Below are 25,158 nucleotides of genomic sequence, written 5' to 3'. Positions count from 1 at the left end.
CGTGAGGGATCAAAGCGCTCAAAGTGCCCCACCAACCCCCGCATTCCCGACCCTGGGTAGCACAGAGGCGTGCAAGAACGTGTCGACCCAAAGCGATCCGTGATGCTGATGTAAATGCAAGAAGTACGATCCTCTTTAAGTTCACCCAACTACTGGCCTATCCTGACGATATCGACATCATGGGAAGAACCACCCGAGACGTACAAACTGCCTTCATCCAGATCGAGCAAGCGGCGATTGGCGCATCACACATCAATGAAGGCAAGACAAAGTATACGGTGGCAACGTCAGCACCAAAAACCAACCAGCCAACAACATCAAATCGCACTGGTCAAACGGGAAGAATAAAGATAGGAGGCTACAACTTTGAGAGCGTTGATAATTGCACGAGATCTCGGGCTACACATTAATGAAGGCAAGACGAAATACATGGTGGCATCGTCAGCACCAAAAACCAACAACGAATCGCATGGTGGAACGAAAATAATAAAGATAGGAGACTACTACTTTGAGACTGTTGAAAATTCCTCCTATCTAGGGCCGAAAATCATAACCGATAACAGCTACGATGATGAAATCCGCGCACGGTTGTTGGCTGCCAACAGAGCCTATTTCAGCTTACAAAAACTCTTCCGCTCGAAACGTCTCACCACAGAGCCAAAGCTCTTACTGTACAAGAACCCTTGCCCGTATTCGAAAGAAAAATCCTCCGAAGAATTTTTGGTCCCCTACATGAGGATGGACGATTCCGTAGCCTACATAACGACGAAATCTATGAGCGATTCCAGGGCCCTCAGGTTGTGAATAAAATCCGGCTCAATAGGTTACGGTGAGCGGGTCACTTAATCCCTATGGATGAGGATGGTCCAGCCCGGAAAATCTATAAGGATAATATCTATGGTAGAAAAAGAAAATGTCTGGAGTTCCTTATTAAGGCTGGCCTAGACCGGATACCGGTTGTTGCCCCGTTGATGATGATGATCTAAAGAAGAATTTGTGAAATTTCGTGTTAAACTGAGAAAATTTGCCATTGAAGCATTTGCGATCCTTAATACAGTTTATAGCGCAATGAAGCCTGCAGTATATTTCAAGTGGCATGAACCTTTTAAGGTAGGCTGACAGTTAATTAAAACCGGAGAAAACCCTGGGCAATCGCACATGTCGTGTTTGCGAGATTTGGATCGAAAAATTCAAGATGCACCGCGTCTCTGCGAAATTTGTGCATTACTGATGACAGACTACCAAAAAGCCAACTATGTGCAGATTTGTGAGGAGCACGTTTGATCGTTTAGAAGAAGATGGTAACTTCTGGTTAAGAATCAAAACAGGTAACAAATAATAGGTCTATGGCTAGGGCTTGAACGAAGGACAGATCCTGAGTGGAACCGCTCGAAGATTCGAAAAGCTTGTCAAGTTCCATTTAATGTAAAGAAGATTTCAACAGTTTTCTTTGATATTCAGAGTATTGTTCGCAACGATTATTTCCCTCAAGACTCCACCGGTAAGATACTTACTACATCGAAGTTTTGTCGCAAGAAGTCAAAAATTTGAAGGAGTGAGGATTGGTTTTTCCATCACGGCAATGCTCCAAGCTACGAGTGCAACCCTCTATACACTGATATTACCCCTTATGACTTTTCCTATCTCCTCCTCTTCTTTTTCTTCAGCGCTTGCCCCGTTCCCAAGCGGGATCGGCTCGTCGTGATCGGTTTCGCCATTTGGTTCTATCAAATGCTTGATCTGGATTCAATCTCGAGGTTTTTAAATCCTCATCCAGCGTATCAAGCCTGCCTTTTGGTCGTTTACCATCGACTTCGTTGTTCAGATCAATCTTGGCAAGTGAATTGTGGTTAGCGCGAATTGCATGACCATACCATCGAAGACACCTCTTTCGCAATTTTTCCACGATCGGTGCAACCTCATCTCGATCGCGGATATCCTCATTTCGGATGTGATCAAAACGTGTCATGCCACCAGTTCAACGCAACATCTTCCCCTTTATTACCGCAAGACGCCGTTCATTGTCTTTTATAGACGGCCAACACTCAGAACCATAGAGGGCGACAGGACGGACGACTTTGCGGTAAATTTTAGATATGAGACGATCGTTGATACATCGATCATAAATAACACCAGTTGTGGAGCGCCACTTCATCCAGGTTGCGTTAATGCATGAAGTAATTTCATAATGCAGTCTTCCATTGGCTGATAGCGCTGACCCGAGGTGTTTAAATCGCTTTTTCTATCTCCTGAAACTAAGAAACCTCCAAGGAAGAAGATTGAGACGATTTCCGACAAGGAGACATTACCAAAAAGAAAAGCGTAGCTTCAAAATGGTATGTCAGTCCGCGTCTTTTTTCAACAGACCTCTTATAATACTAGACAGGGCAGAGAACGAACGAGGTGGGCCGCATATCAAAAAGTTGAAAAAACTCTGATATTTTAATTACTTGTCGAACTGATTCATCAATCTAGTTGGCAAGTGCGCTACATATCATAGACATCTTAAATACATACTTGCTTGGAAGTCTAGAGACGATGATACTGGCTCCATGAGGAGGCTCTTGATCTTGGAGAGACTAATATTCCCGGCATTGTTGTTTGTGCGCGTCCATTTATAGCGCCAGGTCATGCAGTAAAAGCCAACACTCCATAAATAAATATGTCGACATATGACGAGCATTCTAATTAGTATCTGATCGAATAATTGTTCGCAACTAAGTACTTGTCTGAATGTCGCTTAATGAAAGGCTTGACATCAATAAAACTTCTGTTACTTGACGAACGCATTTCTTTTTCGACCGTTTAGCGGCTGCTTCTTTTGGAAATCCATATCACTGCATTCTATGAATAATAAAATAGCGAATTTTTTGTGGAGTGGAATACGAGGCGCGATATCGTTCATATGCCGCCATTGTACGTTACTATCTCAAGTCAGCCAGCACTTTTTTTCGTTGCTGTTTATGCCTGCTGGGTTGGCTTTTCTTCTTGATAAAAAAACATGGCTCGTCGCACACAAATTCGATTTTTGCTTGAATGCGCTGAGTAATCTTAAACTGGGACGGGAACTTGAATTTTTTCGAGCACACAAACGCACGGACGAATGAAGAACGCAAATTCTTTGATATGTGGAACAACTGGAATGTTATGTTTGGATGCAGTCGTAGTTGAAGTAGTGGTAATGAGTCAGTGAAAAGTTCAGAGAAATTGAAGCAATTACAAATATTGAAAGTGGATTTTCGACACATTTGAGAGTACGTAAATAATGTGGTTACGATAATATCATTAAGAAGTTACTCACGCCAATGATAGCGATATGTGATCTACATAATCTGTTAATGGTAGCCACCAAGAATATTGACGAATGAATCTAGCTCAGACTACAAACGAATAAAGTTCCTGGTTTCTGCTATGGTAACTACAGATTAAGTATCATATGCAATCATGCTGAACGTAACAAGTAGCAAGTGTTCATGGAATACTATGGAAATCTGACCCCAGCAAGAAATTCTATAGAAAACTTAAGACATTGCGCAAAAGCCACTTTTCAGCGTGAAATATCTGTCAATAACTAATCTGAGCCTCTCGGGGAACAAAGTCTAAAAACATTAGGGACCAAAAAGTTCCAAAATATCATATATATGGTTGCCATTCACCCCTTGGTGGAGTATAGGACATCAACCATACCTACGCGCTATTGCTCGCGGTTATTTGAAATGCGCTCCAACTCTCGCCACCACTTCCTGAGATGCTCGCACCCCTTTACTGTTCTGCACCAAGTGCCCTTGGGGCGACCCACTCGTCGGCCATCTTGCAATTGCCGCTGCTCCTTAATATGTATTATTACTATTCTGTTAAGGGAGAGTCGCACCGCGTCCTTGTGTAACCTACCTATCCACTGCCACTTCTGCCTTCTGATCACAGTGCGTACGAGTGCCAGGACTATGCATCAACCAAGTTCTTTGTTCGAGGTAGTGTCAGGCCAGCCAGATGATACGACGCAAACAGATATTGACGAGAGTTTGTAGTTTTTGATTAGCAGTGGGGTTCACTTTCCAAGTGGTACTTCCATATAGCAACACACAAAACATTAGCACAGAATATCCAGTTCGGTGACAGTGTCGGCAGAAACCACGCTTCTTAGATATACAAATTGATCGATCCCTCCAATGCCCTGCTCATTAATGCAGATAGGAAGAGTGGGATAGTCCGTCAGACTGAGAACCTTGGTTTTGTTGGTGTTTATCTTCAGTGCAACTCTACTTGCCTCTCTTTCCAAATCTACAGCCATTTGGCCAAGATCCATGACCTGATTAGGGAGGAAACAGATGTCAGCGTAGTCGAGGTATTCAATGAAAGATGTCATCGTCCATTGAATTCCCGCAGGTCCTCCAGACAAGGCTGCATGAAGAACGTCATCGATAAAAAGACAAAATAATATCGGTGCGAGGATGCAACCCTAGCGGGCCCCGCTTTGAACCTCAAAATCCTCTGAGTGCATGACATTTTGTGCCATCATATGCCACTCTGATAGTAGCTATTAGTTTCTCCGGAATGCGGCTCCTGCGTAGAACATTCCAGATACACTCCGTGTTCACGCTATCGAAAACTATTGAAATCGATGATGAGCAAGTGCAGCGAAGATCTAAACTCTGCGCATTGTTCTAAAATGATCCGTAAGGGGCGAATTTACGTTGTACAGCTTTAAAGCACGACAGTCACGGTTGCGGAAATGGGGCCAAACTGCACAGCAATATTCGGGGATGTTTCTAATAAGGGAATTGAAAAGCGTTGAGGAGGGGTGGATTGAAGTAAAGTCGGAGCAGGAGCCTAGGATAAAATCAGACATTTTGGAAACTCGATTGATAACGTCAGCGAAGTGGGAATCGAAACAAAGTTTGTCATCGAATGTTACAATTAATCAATTGTCGGATTTTTGTTTAGGAAAAGACACTCCTTCTTTTCCTTCAGCCTTTGTCCCGGTCACAAGCGGGGTCGGTTCGTTTATAAAAAAAAAACACTGAAGGAGTACAAATCGATTATACCAAACATGGCACAGCTTAGAATGCCTAATCCGGCCCTTCCGAGAATTGCCGTATAGAGGACGATGATGTTTCCCCCTTTCTGAGAATTAGATGCCGACCAAAAATTCACAAAGAGGGAGGAGAGATGAAGGAGATAATAGCAGAATTCTCCATCGCGGTGACCGCTGGAAACCGTCTTTGGACGGGCCAAGAGTGTGTAGGGCTGGGAGTAGGTTATTAAAATTGACGAGGATCTGCTGTCTGCTAGGGGCAAGTGGATCTGCCGGGAGGATGAGCCGTAGCAACAGCCCGGGGATCGACCATTATGCACTGGAGAAGGTGCTAACAGGACCCCAAGCCCAGGTGGAGCAGCATACGCCGAGCTGCTGGCATCCAGCCAGGAAGGAGAGCAGCGCACTCGGTGCCAGACGTAGCATTCCTGTGCTGAAACCAACCGCAGGGAACGTCCGGAGCGAGGCGGTAGACGGACTAGTGGTTTCCAGCCTGGAATCCACTGCCGTCAACCTGGGTGTAGCGAGTACCAGACATAGTACTCCTAACACAAAACTCTTGACGTTGGGGGAATCTTCAAAAGTAAAGACCGGCAAGAACGTCAGTCCTCGGAAACCGGCTAAGAAGCAAAGGTCCACTGGTGTCCTGCTCAAGATCCAGTACAAGAACGCTATATATATATTCTCCGCAAGATTGCTAAGAATAAGGAGGCCGGTATCAAAAAGACCTCGCTAAAAACCAGGCGATTGTTGAGAAATACACCAGCAAACGCATGACAGACGAGCAGAAAGCGAAGCCCACTGCTCTCAAACGCAATGGATCTCAGGACGAGGTAGAACAAGATCACAAACGGAGTAGAGTGAGCAAGAGTTCGGACGCTAAGAAACATCTGGAGAAAAGTACGCAGCAACAACCAGCCGACAAGCCACAAACTGCGAAACCCTTCAGCGACGCACCCAGGAGCCCCTTACCTGTGGCGCTGGCGGATGGGAATTCCGCTGGCGGCAAACTAGCGACGAAAGTATGGACCAGTGTTGAGGCCAGGTTGTCAGAGATGGTCATTGAGCATCTTCTAGGCGCCAAAGGCAAACACACGGATCCATCCCCTGCTTTGATTCCTCTCAGGTGGTCCGTGGGTTCCACATTATAGCTTGCGAGGATCAATTCTCCAGGAACTTTCTCGGTTCGTTCGTCGCTAAGATCAGTGATATCAGGGAGAGTGTAAAGCTCAAAATCATTCCCTACATCGAGATTCTCAGAAGACCGGTCGCTTGCATCTGGTTGCCGAAGATCCGCTTGGATAAGGATAAGCTCGTCTAATCCTTGCGAATTCAAAACCCCAGGATTCTCGTGGACGATTGGGTTATTATCAAGGGGGAGGAACCTCAAACAAGCAGCCAACATTTTCTACTCCGTATAAACGGAGAGTGCCTGCAGGCAACTATAAAAGATCGACTATAATTCCAAGTCAGGAACGCAAAGGCAAAAGTGATCCACTCTGCAAAACCGGACGACAACCTGGATCCAATCGACGCCGCCCACGAGCTGTTGGAGGAGATGAGGACCGACAGTCCATCGGGGACTGATGAACCCCCACGCAACCAGATCATGTCGAGGGTAACGCAGATAAATCTGCAGCACCCGAAGGACACTTCGGCTAATCTGCTTGTTTTCTTCCTAGGGGAAGACATCGACATCGCGCTAATACATGAGCCTTAAGTCGGAGGCGACCGAAAAATCAAATATTTAAATTTGTTTCACAGCACAGAAGACGCTGATCAGGACAGACCTAGAGCATGTATCTTCGTGGAGAAGAATCTGCACGCTTTTCTGTGTCCGGAACTGAATTTCAGCGACCTAGTCGTGGTCAAACTGGAGCACGCGAAGGCAAAAAACGTGTATATTTCCTCGGATTACATCGAACAGCTCCACCAGAATAACTACAACATTTGACGAGCACGATAGCAACAAAGAAGGCCAACCTGTTGATAGGTTACGACGCCAATGCAAAGCATACGCTTTCAACGAAAGAGGTGAGTCATTCAAACCTATCGGTGTGTAACAGAGGCAGTACACCAACCTTCCATTTCCCTAGCTCGGAGAAATGTGGCGGTTGGGAGGAGGTCCTTGATATCACCATTATAACCGACAATGGGATTCTTAGGGTGGAGAACTGGAGAGCGTCCGACCAGAGATCATTCTCAGATCACAGTGGGATACTTTTCAGTCTAGATCTCGCCGTAGAGGCCTCCAAACCCTTTAGAGACCCCAGGAGGAACGAATGGAAAAAGTTTGGTCAAGTAATTAAGAACAAACTCTCTGGTGCGCAAATTGACAAGATTGGCATCACAGACCAACTGGAGTCAAAAGTCGGGTCTCTGGAAAAGGCATTCGATACCACCTTTAAAGTGTCGTGCCTTGCTAAGCACATCAACAAGACACTGCCACCGTAGTGGAATGAAGGTCTTTCCAGCCTCAAGAAGCTGACCAGGAAAATCTTCAACATCTGTTACAGGCATAAATATTGGCAGTCATACAAGGACTGTCTGAAGAAGTACAAGTCGGCCATCAAGATGGTTGAACTATTGCCAGAACAACGAAAGTACCAGCGAATGCGCAATTCTCAGTAAGATTCTGCTCAAGGAACGTAACAGCCCACCCTTTCTTAAAAAGAAGGCTCCTGGACGGAATCCTCTAGTGAAACCTTGGAGCTGCTGCTTCAGACGTACTTTCCCGCTACCGAGGAGGAATGTGAATCAGAGCCTTGTTTGAAGGGTTTGCAGCCACCCCAGCCGTGTGAGACTATCAAATTGGTAATTACCGAGGATAAGATCGGCTGGTATGTAAACAGCTTCTCTGTATATAAATCTACATGTCATAATACCAGTAATGCTTCAAAAGCAGCAGGAAAGGGTTGTGTCGTGGCTTGTTGAGATTTACTGGAGCAGTATCTCTTTAGGATACGTACCACAGTCCCGGAGACGTGCATAAGTGGTTTTCATACCGGACGCGGTCATGAGACCGCGAAGGACTTTCGACCAATCAACCTCACCTCTTTCATGCTGAAGACCCTAGAGCGCGTCCTGGACATCCTCTTAAGGGCGATTATGGAGAGAACGCCTTTCTCTAAGTCCCAGCATGCCTACCTCAAAGGCCAATGCACAGAAACCGCTCTTCACGAGGTAATTGGCACGGTTGAGCGTTCTTGCAGTACAAGCAGTATACCCTAGCTGCATTCTTACATATACCATATACCTTGGCCAGTATTGGATTGGAATAATATTATTGGACATCTTACCCATTCGATTATATGCATGCTAAGTACCAGGATAATCCAGTCGGAGCTGGGACCAGAGCTATCAACAAAGGCACGCCCCAGGGTGGCGCCGTCTCATCCAGTGTAGACGGAATTACTTTGAGGGCAACGAAAAGGATTTGTAAAAATATTATTAAATTCTTTTTGAAATAAATAAAAACTGGTCTTAAATATGTATATCCTTATACAGGGTGTCCGAGAATTCACGCAAGATGTGCCGCTATTTGTATAATCAAGTGCTGACAACCCCAAAATATAATTTGACAGCTGATAGTTTAGGATTAGTAAAAATGGAGTGTAACGCAATAGAACCACGAATCTTCATTATTGTACATTATCTCAAAAATAAAAAAAATTTGGCGGCCATAGTTCGATATTTCATATAAAATATGGTTGGAATAGTGCCTGGACTTCATCAACTGTGAACAGATTAATTGAAAAATTCAGGGAGATAGGATCAGAGAAAGGGAAGTGAAAACTTCAAGGAATATCCTGGTAATGCTTAAAACCATAGTAACATAGCCAATGGCCAGATGTCGAGTGTCTTTGCAATGCAACATCTTGACTAGAGTTACAGATTGACAGCAAGTGTTCAAGATGCTCCATAATAATTGAGATTTCTTATGAACTTCTTTCCACTACACATTTTATTTCCGTGAGCAGTATTTCTACTTCTTCTCCCGGCATCATATTTGTGTTTTTAAGCAACAACAATATTACATATTCATAAGTTCTCATCTGAATTGTGTTAGTCATTTATCATTTTGAAAGAAAAAGATTGCAAACGGACGAGAGCAATACCACAGCGATGATTCACTTTCCCATACGAACCAAGGGAGCATTTCCAAGGAAAAACGCTTCAAGATAATACAATACTCCAGATCGATGAATGAAAATTCAAATTTGTCTGCAGATTTCTTTTTTCCTACTATATATGAAGGCGACAAAGGTATTGAATTCGAACGTACTTTCTTGCATTTATTTTTAAAGTGAAAATTTAGAGATGTTTTCAATTATCTGCTTTCAATTGCGAATTTTCCGGCATGCTTCCCATAGTAGTTGACTATTGTCGCGAAACTTGTACGAAAATGGCTTGATAATAATTTGCACGTATTGGCGGTACCATAAAGTCACTTTCATGCTCTAATAAAAAAACAATTTTCAATTAAGGACTCCATAATTGCATATGTAAAAGAGAAAGTTTTCCATTGGATGTACAAACATTTTGTTTTGTTTTAATGAGAAGTCAATAATCGAATGATAACGAAAATGTACAAAAGGAAATTAATTGAAATTCGATTGAAAAACAGGCATTGAATTGGACGAGGCCATGTTCATTACTAATCACCCCCGAACTTGAGGGTTTACTGCATACCATTAGTCTCTCACCACCGTATGAAATATGATTGATTGATGGTTACATATAAGTGTTCTGTTAGCGGGTTGGGACACATTTGTATTACGAGGAAAATCAAACAATTCGAACTTGGCATCAACCCATTTTGTTCTACACACTTTGGAAAAGTTTGTGTTTTTCTAATCTCTGGCGTCACTGCTTATTTGTCGTGATGAGGCAGTTCAGTAAGGAAACTCTTCTAGAAAACCAGGGAAAGAAACCTGAAGTTAAGCAGTAATCAAAACCCCAAGCCAATTTGTGACCACCATGCCGAGGGCTCAGTGGTGACAAAGATTAAGGTGCGGCCGTGAACGCTGAACTCTTTCCCCAACGATGTATGGGAGGCAGCGCGACTAACCCTAGAGTCAATCTCTCGTTCAAGAAGATTTATCGGTCATGTGTTAGGGGCAAATGGATCCGCCGGAGGAATGAGCCGAAGCAACAGCCCGGGGATCGTCCTCCTTGCACTGAAGAAGGTACTAATAGGACCCCAAACCAAGGGCATATGCCGAGCGCTGCGTGGCCAATAGTGAGCTTAGTCTTTAGTATGCGAACTGTGAATACCTGGGGCACCTTCAGTCTCAAACAAGACCCTTACTCTTTCCGGACCAAGACATGGACTCAATTTAAAAAAAAAAATAAACCGACGATTGAAGAAGAGGTGGTGATGCATCATCGGAAGACGAACCCGGAAGGCATCCCACTAGGAGATAGTAGCCGTCGATAGCAGCACACTCGGTGCCAGCTGTAGCACCGCTGTGCTGAAACCAACCGCTGAAACCTCCCGGGCGAGGCGGCAGACAGACTAGTGGTTTCCAGCCTGGAATCCATTGCCATGAAGCTGGGTGCATAGTACTCCTAACTCGAAACCCTCGACGTCGGGGGATCTCTGAAAAGTAAAGACCGACAAGAACGTCGGTCACCGAAAACCGGCTAAGAAGCGAAGATGCGCTGGTGTCCTGCTCACGAGCCAGTACCAGAGGGTCATGCATATTCTCAGCAAGATTGCTAAGACTTCGCTAAATACCAGACGATTGTTGAGGAATACAACAGCAAACGCCTGTCAGACGAGCAGAAGGCGAAGTTCTCAAACGCAATCGATCTCAAAAAGCGGTCGAACAAGATCACAAGCGGAGCAGACGGGACAATAGCTCGGATGCTAAGAAACATCTGGAGAAAAATACGCAGCAACAGCCACGAACTGCGAAACCCTTCAGCGACGTGGCCAGGAGCCACTTACGTGTTTCGCTGGCGGAAGGTAATTCTGCTAGTGGCAAACTAGCGTCGGAAGTATAGACCAGTGTTGAGGACAGGCTGTCGGAGATGATCAATGAACATCTCCTTGACGGCAAAGGCAAGCACACGGGATCCACCACCTGCTTTGATTCCGCTCAGGCAGCCCATGGGTTCTACGTTATAGCCTGCGAGGATCATTTCTCCAGGGGAATGCGAGGATGAATTCTCCAGGGACGTGCATCGCTAAGATCAGCGACACCAGGGAGAGCGTAAAGCTCAAAATCATCCTCTACAACGAGATCCCCAGGAAACCGGTCGCTCGCATCTGGTTGCCGAAGATCCGCATGGATAAGGACAAGCTTGTCCAATTACTGCGCTTTCAAAACCGCAGGATCCCCATGGACGACTGGATTGTTATCAAGGAGGAGGAACCCCATACAAACAGCTAACCTTTTCTACTCCGTATAAACGAAGAGTGCTTGGAGGCACCGGAAAAGGTGGACTATAAAGTGCGGCGGGAGGAGTCAGGAACACAAAGGTAAAAGTGTTCCGCTCTGCAAGACTGGGCGATGACCTGGATCCAAACGACGCCGCCTCCTAGAGGAAGACATCGACATCGCCTTGGGTCGGAGGCGACCGAACTGTCAAAGGACTCCAAAGCAAATATTTTAATTTATTCCACAGCACAAAAGACGCTGATCAGGGCAGACCTAGAGCCTGTTTCCTCTCGAAGAAGAGTCTGCAAGTTTCTGTGTGGACCTGAGTTCCAGCGACCTAGTCGTGGTCAAACTGGGGCGCGCGGGGGCAGAAAACGTGTATATTTCCTCGGCTTGCATGGCTCATGACCGATCAGCTACGCCACAAGAAGTACAACATTTGACGAGCACCATAGCAACAAAGAACCTGTTGATTGGCTGCGACGCCAATGCAAGGCATACGCTTTGAAGCAGCTCGAAAATCAACGGGAGAGGTGAGTTATTCTTTGATTTCATTGTTACTTCAAACCTATCAATGTGTAACAGGGGCATGGTTGGGAGGAGGTCCTTGATATCACCCTACTAACCGACAATAGGATTCTTATGTAGGTCGGAGAATTGGAGAGTGTCTGACCAGCAATCCTTCTCAGATCACAGTAGGATACTTTTCAAACTAGATCTCACCGCAAAGGTCTTCAAACCCTTCAGAGACCCCAAGAGGATCGATTGGAGAAAGTTTGGTCAAGTAATTAAGAACAAACTCTCCGGTATGCAAATTGGCAAGATTGGCCAAACCAAAGGTTGTGGCTCTGGAAAAGCCATTCCATACCGCCTTTAAAGTCTCGTGCCCTGCTAAGTACAGCAAGAGTCACTGTCACCGTGGTGGAATGAAGGTCTCTCTCACACCAATTGGGAGAACTCGATCTAGTTTTCGCGATGCCTTATGATTTTCAGATCCCCAAAAAACATCTGTTTAGTAGTAGATATGATGTTATCTTGAAACGGAGAGAAAACCGGAACGAACCAGAAGAATACGTGTCAGGATATACTGACGTCTTCTACACCGATGGCTCAAAGACAGAAAATGGTTCTGGAGCAGGACTCTACCTCTCGAATAAAAACGAGAAGTGAGCTTTGTCTTTGCGACAATACACAACGCTTTTTCAGGCTGAAGTGTATGCGATCCTAAAGGCTGCAACCTGGATGATTGACGAGCAGTTGAAGGGCAGGCGCATCGCAATCTGTAGCGATAGTCAAGCTGCATTGAGGGCGTTGAGTGGTACTTTAATCACTTCAAAAATCGTTCAGGATTGAATTCTGTTTCCAGATTCAATATGGTGGATTTACTCCGTGTACCTGGTCATTGTGGTGTAGAGGGAAATGAAATCTCGGATGCGTTAGCAGAAGAGGTTTCAACTTTCCCCATGCCCGGACCGGAACCAGTAATTGGGGTGTCAGTAGCATTGGCTGATGCTGCTATTAAAAACTGAGAACAAGCTTCCCACAGGTGGCGAAGCCTTACTGCTGCTAGAAAAACCAAACTTTTCCTGTCAGAACCTAAAAAACATACAGCAAAGTTTATCCTGTTGAAAAACAGGAGGACTTGCAGAAGTTTTGTGGGCATTCTGACTGGCCATAATTCACTAGCTGGGCATATTTTCGGAATAGGAATTATCCAAGATGATACGTGTCCTTCCTGTCATGAGGAAGCGGAATCCACGGAACATTTTCTATGTGAGTGCCCCGCTTACGGACGCATCAGAACACAGATTTTTGTTGCTGATGTGCTCCAACTGCAGCGGATAGGATCACATCCAATAACGGAAATCCTGCGATACATAAATGAATCCGAGATATTCCGTTAGACGGGGGAATCGAGTACAATGGACCACTAAGGTCTCAGTGCTTAGAGGCTTTGCCTCTCCCCCACCTCAAACACACACACACATCCGAGTCGTATGGTCTCCCAGGCTTCGCCAATGTATTCCAAGCGGAATTACTGACAATACTGGAAGTCTGTCGATGGCTGAAGCATGATCCGAGCCCCAGGCGTAACATAGCCATTTTGAGCGACAGCCAAGTAACCATTAAGACCTTGTACTCAGTGACGACATACTTCAGGCTGGTGGGGCAGTGCAGAAACGCGCTGAACAGTCTTGGCGGCACGCTCAAGGCCACCCTCTTCTGGGTTCCCAGGCATAGGAACATAGAGAGGAATGAGTGGGCTAAACGGTATACCCTAAAATTCACATTGCCAAAGCTGCGGAGAAGGGAAGGAAATCCGCAGGCACTTCCTCTGCGATTCCTCAGCTCTAGCTAGAGTCAGGCTACGGATACTGAGTAAACCATTCTTTAGGGACCTCAGAGAATTTTCTAGTTGCAGGGTGGGACAGTTGCTTTCCTTCGTGAATGTTACGGGCTGGCTGAGGATCCGAGTCGGTTGGACTTGCCCCCCCCCCCTGCTTTTATAATAGCAGTCATGGTCAGTCAGGAGTTTGGGGCATTAAAACGGCGCACCACAGCGCTAATTGGGCTCCTCGGAGCGGCCATTGATACCTACCTACCTTCATCTTTTGCAGGAACAATTGTTCTTCAAGAGTTACAACATTTATGATCGCGTGATGATAAATGTAAATATTTGTAGGCATACGTAGGGTCGTAATTGGTTCCTTTGATATTTGATGCCTGAAATTGTGCGGCGACTAAATCACAATTTTATGTTTGGCTCCAGAGCATTACGTCCCCGACTCTCTTCCCCAGCAAACGGTTTTAATGCTTTGATTTTATTACATAATTTAAGCATAAAACGTCCAGCTGGATTCTCGCCCATAAAATTAACATTTCACTCCAAAGAGATTACAGTGGAAAAGTGGAATGAACTCCGCATCTGACCTAGACAAGACGCACGCAGAGATCAGTGCACATGGAAGCACCAGAGAAGCCCCGTCTCGTTATCGAGCTCGAGTGCGTATTGCCATTGATAAGAGCCCCGAAGTCAAGTGGAATCCATTGGATACGTTGTCGACCTTTCAAGACTCGCCACATAAACACAAAATAAATAAACACGCAGGAAAGCAAGGCTGCAACCAGTGCATTGCGTGCTGCACTAATTTATTTGTGGCACAAACAAAGCCGTTGGCATATGGACAATATGCCGCGGACGCGAAATGATTTATAATCGCGACGAGGGGGCAACATACTTTTGAGGATATACCAAATAATTAGCGTTGATTGCCTTGGGTTCGTGCTGATTCCCATGAGTTGATGCGATCGCGGATGTAGGGGAAATGACACATTCTCTCGTTCGCTTTCGGTTTGAATTTATTTGAATTCAATTTGTTCATTATTCAGCAGAATTCTGAGAAATGGTCGCAATTTATCAAGAAATAGTGTAGCCTCTTGGTTGTGCTCATGTCTCCAGATCGATCCTAGGTGACACTTTTTAAGCTCTCTCCATCCACTATTGGAGTTCAAATTATCTACATAGAAAAATGTTGTGATTAACATAGCCAAAAATAAGAAGACTTATCACGTCTCCTCATTCTGGCTATTATAATTGATGACGGCGATAAATATTAATTAATGATTCTCGCCGCCCAAGTTCTATCTTGCCACTAAACAATCACTCGCAGGAATCCCACAGGACGGCAACACCAAGGGCTCGCTACTCGCCGCGACAGAGAACGACCTTAAAGAGCAACGGTCCTAAGTAGGACGACACGATGGACCGCACCCTTCGAATGACATGCCCCAAGGCTCCTAAGCCTAGCAGCCCTCCCTGGACCCAAGTTTTTCCCAAACGATCTCTTTGTCGCCCCGCAGCCATGCAACCCCAAATATTTACAAGCGACTCACGTTTTTGGCAGTGTCCGACGACATCTTCGCAGTCTCAAATCCAAACGGCCAACGGCACACAAACGCCAAAAGCGAATTCAAAAAGTCAAATCGTGGAAGGCGACGCCGAAATCAAAGCCGAACACGGGCCACTCGGGGGGAACACAACCGGGACACGGTCCGCAGGACGCACTTGCAGGACTCACACGCGAGCAACACAACCAAATAAATAAAAACGAACGGGACCGCTGGGTGGGACCTGGCTCATTCGGGCGCTTCAGGAATCTGCACTTCTCAGAATTACAGGAATCTCGGGCAAAACACGTATCACCGCGGAACCGCCGCCGAGCCAACAAGCGACAACCAAGAACTCAACGCGACTCTGGTAAACGAAACGGTCGGCGGCCGACGTGCGATGGAGATGGCAGATGAGAAGTGCACGACGGTGACGCACACACACAGCTCAGATTGTCGGTGCATACGCGGAACACAGGCGAGAGATGCAGCAGTGATTTATGTCAAATTTGACATTGCTAGGAAGAGATAGGCGGTGAAGATGGAAAGAGAAATATATATACGGATTGCAACTGGCGAGTTGCAAATTGTGCGGATCGGTTAATAACCTATTTAGCAGTAGATGGCGCTGCATTAACTACTAATAGCCGTTGAAAATCGAAACTTAATCAAAATTAATTTTTATTATCGACCAGGAAAAAATACGTCGTATCACGCGTATAATATCTTCACCAAAAACTCACGCGAAAAAACGAAAACGTTACCGTGTGGAAACTCCTTTAAGCGATGCGTTGGCTCACACCGGAACCTGAAAAATTACAAATATGGGTCTTCGCGCGAACTTAGCGAAAGATCAACACGCGAGCTAAATCTGGAAATGAAATAAAAAAAGCCGGTTCGACCGCGCGCATTGAGCCGTAAACCTCTAGATTTGAGTGCAGCGATCTAAAGGGAAGATCCATGCCATTATATTAGGAAATGCCCCTTTTTAAGGTGAGTATTGTGGAATGGACGAGGAGAAGAGGAAGAGGAAGTCCTCAGATCAAGAAAGATTTAATTTATGTTAATATATTCTAAACAAAATAAACTATAGTAATAAACTCGACCAAGCCCGGGTGTGAAAGGAGGAGGGATAAATGGGTTCAGTCTGAATGGCTGTGCGTCACCGAAGCGTCCTAGGCGGTCTTGCAGTCTTGCAGATTACTCACTAAGGAAGCTATCACCACAGTTATGTATAAAATGCAAACCCAAAAACGAGGAGAGGGAAGAATTTGAGGTCCATTCTGACATCTGGCGCCACGATGACTAGAACTAGAACTACTAGAATAAATCTAATGAAACAAAAAATCGACTAAATTGCAGGGAAGGAGGAAGAGCTGACTACGTTTGGATGCAGCGCAAAAATGCGTTGCTCACCGCAGCGATCAGCGAACGAGACAGCGAGCGCTGAAATACCCGATGTGACACCGGAACGCTCAAATAAAAAGGAAGCCTTACCAAGTGACACGGCTGACGGTTTGGGGACGGCAACTCCAACATCTTATAGTGCCCTTGTTCCGAAAGAAGCTCAGTCAGAATCACTTGTCCTGAAAATGTGGATTCGGACACGAACCGAGTAGAAGTGCAGTGGACCGTCGTAGCTAGCCGGAGAGGAAAGGCTCATCAGAAAATGCACGTCAGTGGTGAAGTGTATGCGGTCGGCAACGTTTCTCCAGAGGGACGTCAGCAAAGGCGTCAAAGACGGCCTGATGGAACTGGAGGAACTAATGGACTGCATTTCCTTCTACAGGCAAACGGGGAGAGCAGCGGAAGACGCTTGGAAGGCAGAAACACCCGCGCTTCGTGCTGAGAACACTGTTAGCGCCAAACGCACCGCAGATAGCCCACCGCAAAGCGAACTGGGAAAAAAGCGGAAAGAGGACGAAGGAGACTTTATCAATATAGTTTCCATCGCTGAAAAAAGGAAGGCGAAGAAGGAAAAAAGGAAACAACTTTCTACGCCGCAAGAGAACCGTCTGTCAAAAGACAAGGAGACTGCAAACCAGAAGAGCTAGACCGTCGGCTCTGGTCATGGAGCCAGCGGAAGGCAAAGCATTTGCGGAAGTTCTTAGTGACATCCGCTACAGGATGAAACCCGAAGACAACGGAGCAGAGGTGTCTTCCATACGGAAAACGAATGGTGGTGGAGTCCTCGTTGAACTGGGTCCCTAGAAAGAGTACGTTCTGCGAAGTAGTGAAGGGGTTACTGGCGGGGAAGGCTCTTGTCTCTAGTCTAGAGCCTATCTGCTCCCTAGAAATCCGAGATCTTGACTGCTTCACAGAAAAGGTCGAAGTGGAGGAGGTCATAAAGCGTGAATGTCCAGAGGTAACCAACGCCCGGGCAGATATCACCTCTGTAAATGCTCGAGGCCAAAAACTCGCCGTGATGGAAGTCCCTGAGCAATATGCGAGGAAACTCCTTAGCAACGCTGCAATAACCATCTGAGGCAGAAGGAATAGGAATGGAGATTGTGATCCGTCGTGGATCTCCTCTCCTCGATCGCGGCACTTGGATCCGGAGATTTACTGCTCCACGCCCACGGTGCTTGCACCTGTTCGACAGTGCGACAGTGCCCTAGGCCTTGTGCTACCCCCGACGTGACCTCCATTCTCCTCTGACCCTCTAGTGTTTCAAAGATCAGGGAGCGATTCCTCAAATAGTCCCTCAATATTCGTAAGAGATAGTTCGGTACATGGAAAATATTGTCTAGTGTGCCTAGAATGTCTTTCCATCTTACGGAATTAAAGGCGTTTCTGACGTCAAGCGTTACGAGGAGCACCATCCGTCGAGTTCGGTGGCTATGTACCTCCGCGTGTCGGCATCCACGACTTGCATGACAGTATCAACGGAGTCGCCTTTCCCTTTGTGGATCAGCGGAAGCATCGCCACCTTCCAACGAGCAGGGAAATTACCCTGTTTCAGGCAAGCGTTGAATGCGCCGAGCAGTAGGTCTGGCCGGTGTTGGAATACTAGTTTGTATACCTCTGTTGGAATACCATCGGGTCCTGGCGCCTCCTTGCTTTTCATAGAGAGGACTGCCTGTTCCAACTTTTTTATAGAGAAAAGTGGACAGTCCTCCGCGCTTTCCGCGCCGACATTCCTTACGGAGTGCGCTGGGAATAGTGCCCTTACAATGTGGTCCATCTTAAGTGAACAGGGTTTCCGCAGAGCCCCGATTTTTCGGGTTACCAGTTTGTAATCGAGCCCCACGGGTACCCATTCACCTCATCGACCAGATCCTGCCAGCAGTGAGATTTGCTCTTGTTTATTGCGCTGCGGAGTCTGCTTTTGGCTGATTTGTACTCCGTCATTATGGTACATGCCTCTTTCCGGTCGCTTAGACGTTGTTTTAAGCAGCGGAGCCTATGACACTCCTTCCGGAGCTCTGCAATTTCCACTGTCCACCAACACATAGAAAGTTTGCCACGTCTCGATGTCCTCCTGAGCATGGAGTTTCCCCCAGCCGTCGTTATCAGGTTCATAACTGAATTTACGACAGTGTCGGCTGCAGCGCCATCGCCCCCAGGAATACCATCCAGTGCAGCCCCACCTGTTCCAAAAGTTTCGACAAACCTAGCGGTGTTCACTTTCGCGACGTTCCATGCACCGAAAGAGCGCCGGGTTGGCACACACCAAGAGTTTGTGTCCACTACTTCGAAGGCAATGTATTGATGGTCGCTTGCCGAGAAGTCTTCCAGAACTCGCCATCTATTCAACAGCGACACCAGTGATTCCTAAGCGAAGGTTACGTTTGGAATGCTTCCCTCGCAGCTTGGGCACTGGAACTCACGGATCACTACCAGTCCTGTTCTCGCCACCATTTCCAGAATTCGTTTCCCTCTGGAGTCTGAGTGAAGCATGATCCATTCAAATGCCCTGGCATTGAATTCACCCCCGGCCAGGATCCGTCCATCTATGCCTAAGATAGCGTCCTCCAAAGCATCAAGCCTGCGTCGAAATTCGGCCTAAGATAGACATTAAAAAACGGTATCCCTGAACACCGGCAAAGCCGTCCCCTCGGCCTTGGGTAGGAACCCTAAGGAGAGTGCCGTCCCGAACCCAGATGGTACCTGATATTTCAGGCTGCCATGAAACTGAGTTCTTGTGTTGGTACTACTCGCTGATGAGTACTAAATCAGCTTTGGTCTCCGCAGAGAACTATGGTAGCAACTCGTGAGCGGTTATATTCCGGTGCATATTGATTTGTAGGATGCGAATCATGTTCATCGCGTCCTAGCTCTTTCCAATTTTGCCCTGAACACTGGACACCGATCCGAGGCCATAGTGTGTGCAACGTTCTCATCAGTCGCACCACGGTCCCTGCATAGGACGAAGCTTTCCTTTTCATTGCAGGTGTTCGCCTTATGGCCTGCCTGACTACATTTACGACATGCTGCCCTTCTGTCAGGTTCCCGACAGGTTGCATATTTGTGCCCATAATCCAAACATCTGTAACATTTGCTTGGAGCGGCCCTGATTCGTATCCTACACACCACCCAATCAATTCTTATTTTCCCGCTGTCTACAAGCTCCCTCGCGTATTGCTGGGCAACTTCCACCACAGCGAGTTTTTGACCTCGGCAGTTCGCAGAGGTGATACCAATCTGGGCATTGGTTACCTCCGGACATTCACGTTTGATGGCCTCTTCTACCTCCTTCTTTTCTGTGATGCAGTCAAGGTCTCAGATTTCCAGAGAACACGTGGGTTTCAGGCTGGAGACCAAAGCTTTTTGTCCCAAAAGTCCCTCGACTGCTTCATAGAACGTAACTTTATTTATTGTCTTCGGGCCTAGTTCGACTAGGGCTCGACCAACCTTTGTTTTACGAATGGAAGACACTTCTGCTCTGTTATATTCGGGTTTGATCTTGTAACGGATTCCACTGAGGATTTCCGGAAAAATCTTACCTTCCGTCGGCTTAATAAGCAGAGCAGGTGGTCTAGCCTCCTTCGTCTCCTCACTGTTTTTCTGGAGGAACGTTGCATGCCGTTCACAACTGCCGCGCATTTCTTAATAAGCCTTTCCTCTTCAGCTTGGAGTTGTCGACGGCTCCGGGGACTCCCAGTGTGTCCCGCCGGGTAGAACTAGCAGTTCGCTCTTCACCGGAAAACTTCCTCGATGCTACTACCTAGGACGCAGGTATTATGCTAGCTAGGGGGTTAGAACTACCTGCAGAGGCACCTCGGGGACGCTACTCCTCGTATCGTAAGCGACCCGTTACGGATCGTTGACGACCCCTGAGGGATTAGGTTTTTGGGTTAGCTCTTCCCTCTATATCATCTTTGGCCATTCAGGATGGTCGTTCCACCGTCGCAATCCCATAAGATTCATTGCAGCATATAGCTATACAGTCCTTATTTGTACATATGCATATGCATAGTATATAGTTTTTTTTGTGCGTACACGGAGGTGGAAAATCTTAGAAAGACACGTCCGCCGCAGCTCTGCCGCCCGAACGCCGGCGCTACAGCAGGCGCGTGTGGGATTCACACCCGCTAAAAACCACCCCCGGTTTCTCCAGTCCCAGCTCCGCGGGACAACCATTAAGGCATTACTTCGCGGGGTAGGTTTGCTCTTAGGCACTCGTCCATGTCCTATAATATTTATGGCCTTCCTCCCTCCTGCATGTGGATGATTGCGGAGCCAACCGCAAGCCACTTCTCCTCGGACTCCAGCATCTGGGCAACCAAGCTCCCCAGGGTCACGCTCCTGTCCAGCACCTGGGTTAAGCTCCTTCTTTCCATCGCAAATCGTAGGCAGTGAAACATCACATGCTCTGGATCCTCCGGTATGCCATCGCATCTGGGACAGTTCGGAGAATCATCCAACCCAAAGCGGTGCAGATACTGCCTGTAGCAACCACCGTGTCCCGTGAGAAACTGGGTAATGTGGTAGTTGGTCTCCCCATGTTTTCGCTCAAACCACACCCTAATGTTGGGAATGAGCCTGTGCGTCCACCGACCTTTCGTAAACTCGTCCCATCTGCGTTGCCAGAGATCATGTGATTGTGACCTTGCCGCGTTTCTACGCTGTGCATGCCCCTCCATACGTCTTGTATGGTACAGGACACTTTTTTTTTGGCCAGATTGTCAACAAGGATCATGCCTGCCATCACCAATACTGCCTCATCTGATGTGGTTCTAAAAGCACTGCTAACCCTCAAAGCCATCCGTCGGTAAACCGAGTTCACCTGCTTCCGTCTCTGAGAGTTTGCAAGCGCCTCTGCCCACACAGGCGACGAGTAGAGTAGGATGGAGCGCACCACTGCGGCTAGCACCAACCTCCGGCAATGTTTCGGTCCACCAATATTTGGCAACATTTTTGCAAGTGCCGTGATGGCATTGCCTGCTTTTTGGCATGCATACTCTAGGTGTTTCCTAAAACTCAATTTTGTGTCAATTATTACCCCCAGGTATTTGATAGCCGGCTTTGATACGACCGTATGTCCACCGACCTCCACTTTCACAGTGTTATTTTTCCTGCGGTTCGTTATTAAGACCACTTCCGTTTTCTCGTCCGCCAAGGTCAGCCGGCCTTTTCTAGCCAGGACTTTACCGCTGTCACTATTTCCGTCGCGTAAACCTCGACATCTCCTGGGTGTTTTGCTGCAACAACCACAGCTAGGTCATCAGCAAAGCCGACAATCGTAGTCCCCTCTGGGACGGGAAGAGCAAGCACTCCATTATACATGATATTCCACAACAGGGGACCAAGTACCGATCCCTGTGGTACCCCGGCTGTGACGCCCCGTACCAGAGAGTCCTCTCTGAGATGTAGTTTTCCACCAAATTCGCTAAGTATCCGGGGACACCTATGTCAGCCAACGCCCCTTTAATTCTATTCCAGTTGGCTGAGTTGAATGCGTTTTTCAAATCCAAGGCCACCACGGCACAACAGCCGCCAGAAATCAGTGCACCTTTTGCCAGGTTTACCACCATGTTAATTGCGTCCACCGTAGAGTGGGGGCGTCGAAAACCAAACTAGCGTCCCAACAAACCATTGCTGGTTTCGACGATGGGCAGGAGTCTGTTGTAGAAGACTCTCTCCGTCATCATCCCGCTGGGTTTCCAGGTGGCTTGCCAGGCTTCGGAAGCAACACCAACTTTTGCTTTTTCCACTGGGCAGGGAATATTCCTTCTTTTAGGCACGCCTGGAAACTGTTGGCGAAAAGGTCGAGCCTAGTCTTCACTGCCAGTTTCAAAGCTCGGTTGGGGATGCCATCCAAACCTGGGGCCTTGTTGTCACCGAACCTACCACATATTTCCCGCAGCTCCTCCACAGTTACAGGCGGTATTATGCCGTCATTTAGCTGGACAAAAATTTGCCTTCCCTTATTTTCGTGGTGAGGAAACAGAGTGGTAACAATCTGTTTCAGGAGGCGCGGACAGGTCACCTGGGTTTTCATCACCACTCTGTAAGCCTCGCCCCAAGGGTTTATGTCGGCATGGTCGCACAGCTGCTTGAAGCAGTTCTTTTTGCTCCTCCGAATGGCTTCCTTTAGGCGGCGACGCAATTGCTTATGTGCCTCCTCTCGACCGTCGCCACCGGGTTTTCCCCTGAGCCTCTGGCAAAGCCTCCTTGCCCGAAAACATGCGGCTCGCAAACTTGCGATTTCATTGTTCCACCAGTAGTTGGGTTGCCTACTGGGGAGCAATCGCCTTCTGGGCATAGTAGCATCGCATACTTCCGTCACCCATCGAGTGATCTGGGTGGCTTTCTCTCCAGTCGTACCAGTCAGGGATATGTCGGATTTGAGCACCGCGGAAAACGTGTCCCCCTCGAAAGCTTTCACTGTCCAGCCAACCATACCACCCGGCATTCTACGAGAACTCTTTTTCGAGCTCGATCCGCCCTTGATCTCTATGCAGATTGCCTGGTGGTCGCAGTGAGTATAGTCCTCACTGACATGCCAAGCGATTCTACTGGCTAAAGTGGCACTCACGTATGTCAGGTCCACTATAGACCCCAGGCCCCATCCCCGGAAAGTGTAGGAAGACCCAACATTCGCTAGTACCACGTCCAGCTCCGCGAATGCCTCGAGGAGAACACATCCCCTGACATTAGTTATCCGGCTGCCCCATTCAAGAGCCCACGCATTGAAATCGCCTCCTATTATGATCGGCCAACGTCCTCTTGCATCCAAAACAAGAGCGCAAGCATCCGCTCATACTCGACGAGTGTAGCGCTGGGTGGAACATAGCAGCTGTAGATGTGAATGCCCTTCACCTTCGCTCTGATGAAGCCCTCCTCCGGGTGCTCCATTATTTCCTGGAAGGCTTGTTCTCCACAAGCCCACAGCCCTGCTGGGCCCGTTTGGTCTTCGACCCAAACGTTACCACCGTGGTTTCGGTATGGTTCACTTAGTATGGCTACATCGATGTTTTTCTCGTGGATGATTTGCGCGAGTAGATCCTGCGCCGCCTCGCAGTGGTTGAGGTTGATTTGTATCAACCTCATCTGCGATTTTTGCTAAGGGCTCTTCTGTATTTCGGGCACCTGCTGCTGCCCGCAATGTGCCGATGGTCCACACCCTCCTTTCCTTTGCACAGTAGACAATTTGGGTCAGCTCCGCAGTCCTTGCTGATATGGCCTTCCACTCCGCATTTCCTGCATTGCTTTGACCTGTCATTTGGGTTAGTGCATGCCTTCGCAATGTGACCAAAGCCAAGGCATCTAAACCACCGTTTTAACGCCACCTGTTCCCTAAGGCGGCACATAACCCAGCCTATTCTCATTCTCCCTGCTGCTAACAGTTTGAGTGCGTTCTCTACTGGTAGGCTGATGATGGCGGTTTGTGTTCCCCCATAGGCTTTCCTTAGCGTTTTCACCACTGACTCTTGTAGTCCGCCAAGATCGAACTGTTTCTCCAACGCTTCGCGAACCTCCTCCTTCGTCGTGATTTCATCTATATCTTTGCAGATTATAGTGATCTCCGGCCTGCTAGCTCTTATGTCGGCTTCCTGCCCTAATGTCTTCCCGATTTGGCTTAAGAATTTGTCCGCAGTTACATCCTTGGATTTCTTAAGTTCCAACATAAGATCTCCCTTCTGCGACCGTCTAATGCGGCTGACATTGTCTCCCAAATTGGTGAATTCGGGGTCTGCCTTCAATTTCCTGAGAATGTCGGCGTATGACCCTTCGCCCCGTTTAGAAATGAAAATCACCTCCGGTCTAATCTTCCTCCGATAATTTCTTTTCCGCGGTTCTACCTTCCTCCAAGCTTCCGCATCCGCCTTTGAAGGTTCGATCCCTTTTCTCGAGGTAGCCACTGCAGTATTTTCACTGGCAGCTTCAGACGTACTTTTCATGAACTCCGCCTTTTTGGGAGTTGAGTCCTTTTTTCTTTTCGGGGTTTGCTGGCCTGTTGAGTCATTCAGCTTCTCGCGCAGCCTCTTCCCCGGTTTCTCCCCTTTTGTGTTTTGAACCGGCGTTACTTGAGGTGCCTGATTCACTTTTCCAATCGGCGACTTCCCTACTCGTTCATCCTGGGCTTGCCGTACGTCAAACGGATGCCTCTTATCATGGCCCTTATATTTTGGTGAAAGTTCCTGCGCTCCTTTATAAACTCACACAGCTCCATGATCTTTTTACCGAGGGCAGTAAAGGTAGTTCCAGACTGATCATTGCCCAAAACATCGCTCGAGTGAATCGGCGTCAGTGATTCTTCCTCATCGAAGACTCCCGCTATACGCTTCCCACTGGGGGTAGCGATCGTGGGGGCTTGTGCCCGTGTGGGAGGGGATCTGCGAAAAATCGAGCTCCTTCTGAATGGGTTCATCACTGGAGCCAGTTCAAGTTCCTCCCGTACAC

At 47.3% G+C, this 25,158-nt stretch overlaps 1 protein-coding gene across 1 annotated transcript in view; it reads right to left on the bottom strand.

The window, feature by feature from the left end:
• LOC119654970 (septin-1) overlaps positions 1-15,757 on the bottom strand; it is a 30,922-nt gene extending 15,165 nt beyond the window's left edge. The window contains exon 1 of the mRNA XM_038060629.1: positions 15,316-15,757. Within this exon, the coding sequence (XP_037916557.1) occupies positions 15,316-15,339 (24 nt within the window). The 5' untranslated portion in view covers positions 15,340-15,757. The remainder of the gene's footprint in view (positions 1-15,315) is intronic.
• Positions 15,758-25,158: the final 9,401 nt, after the last annotated feature.

Source organism: Hermetia illucens, chromosome 4, assembly GCF_905115235.1.
Source record: "Hermetia illucens chromosome 4, iHerIll2.2.curated.20191125, whole genome shotgun sequence".
NCBI lineage: Eukaryota > Metazoa > Arthropoda > Insecta > Diptera > Stratiomyidae > Hermetia > Hermetia illucens.
The sequence above is the reverse complement of the archived record's forward strand: the minus strand, read 5'-3'. Positions and strand labels throughout refer to the sequence as shown.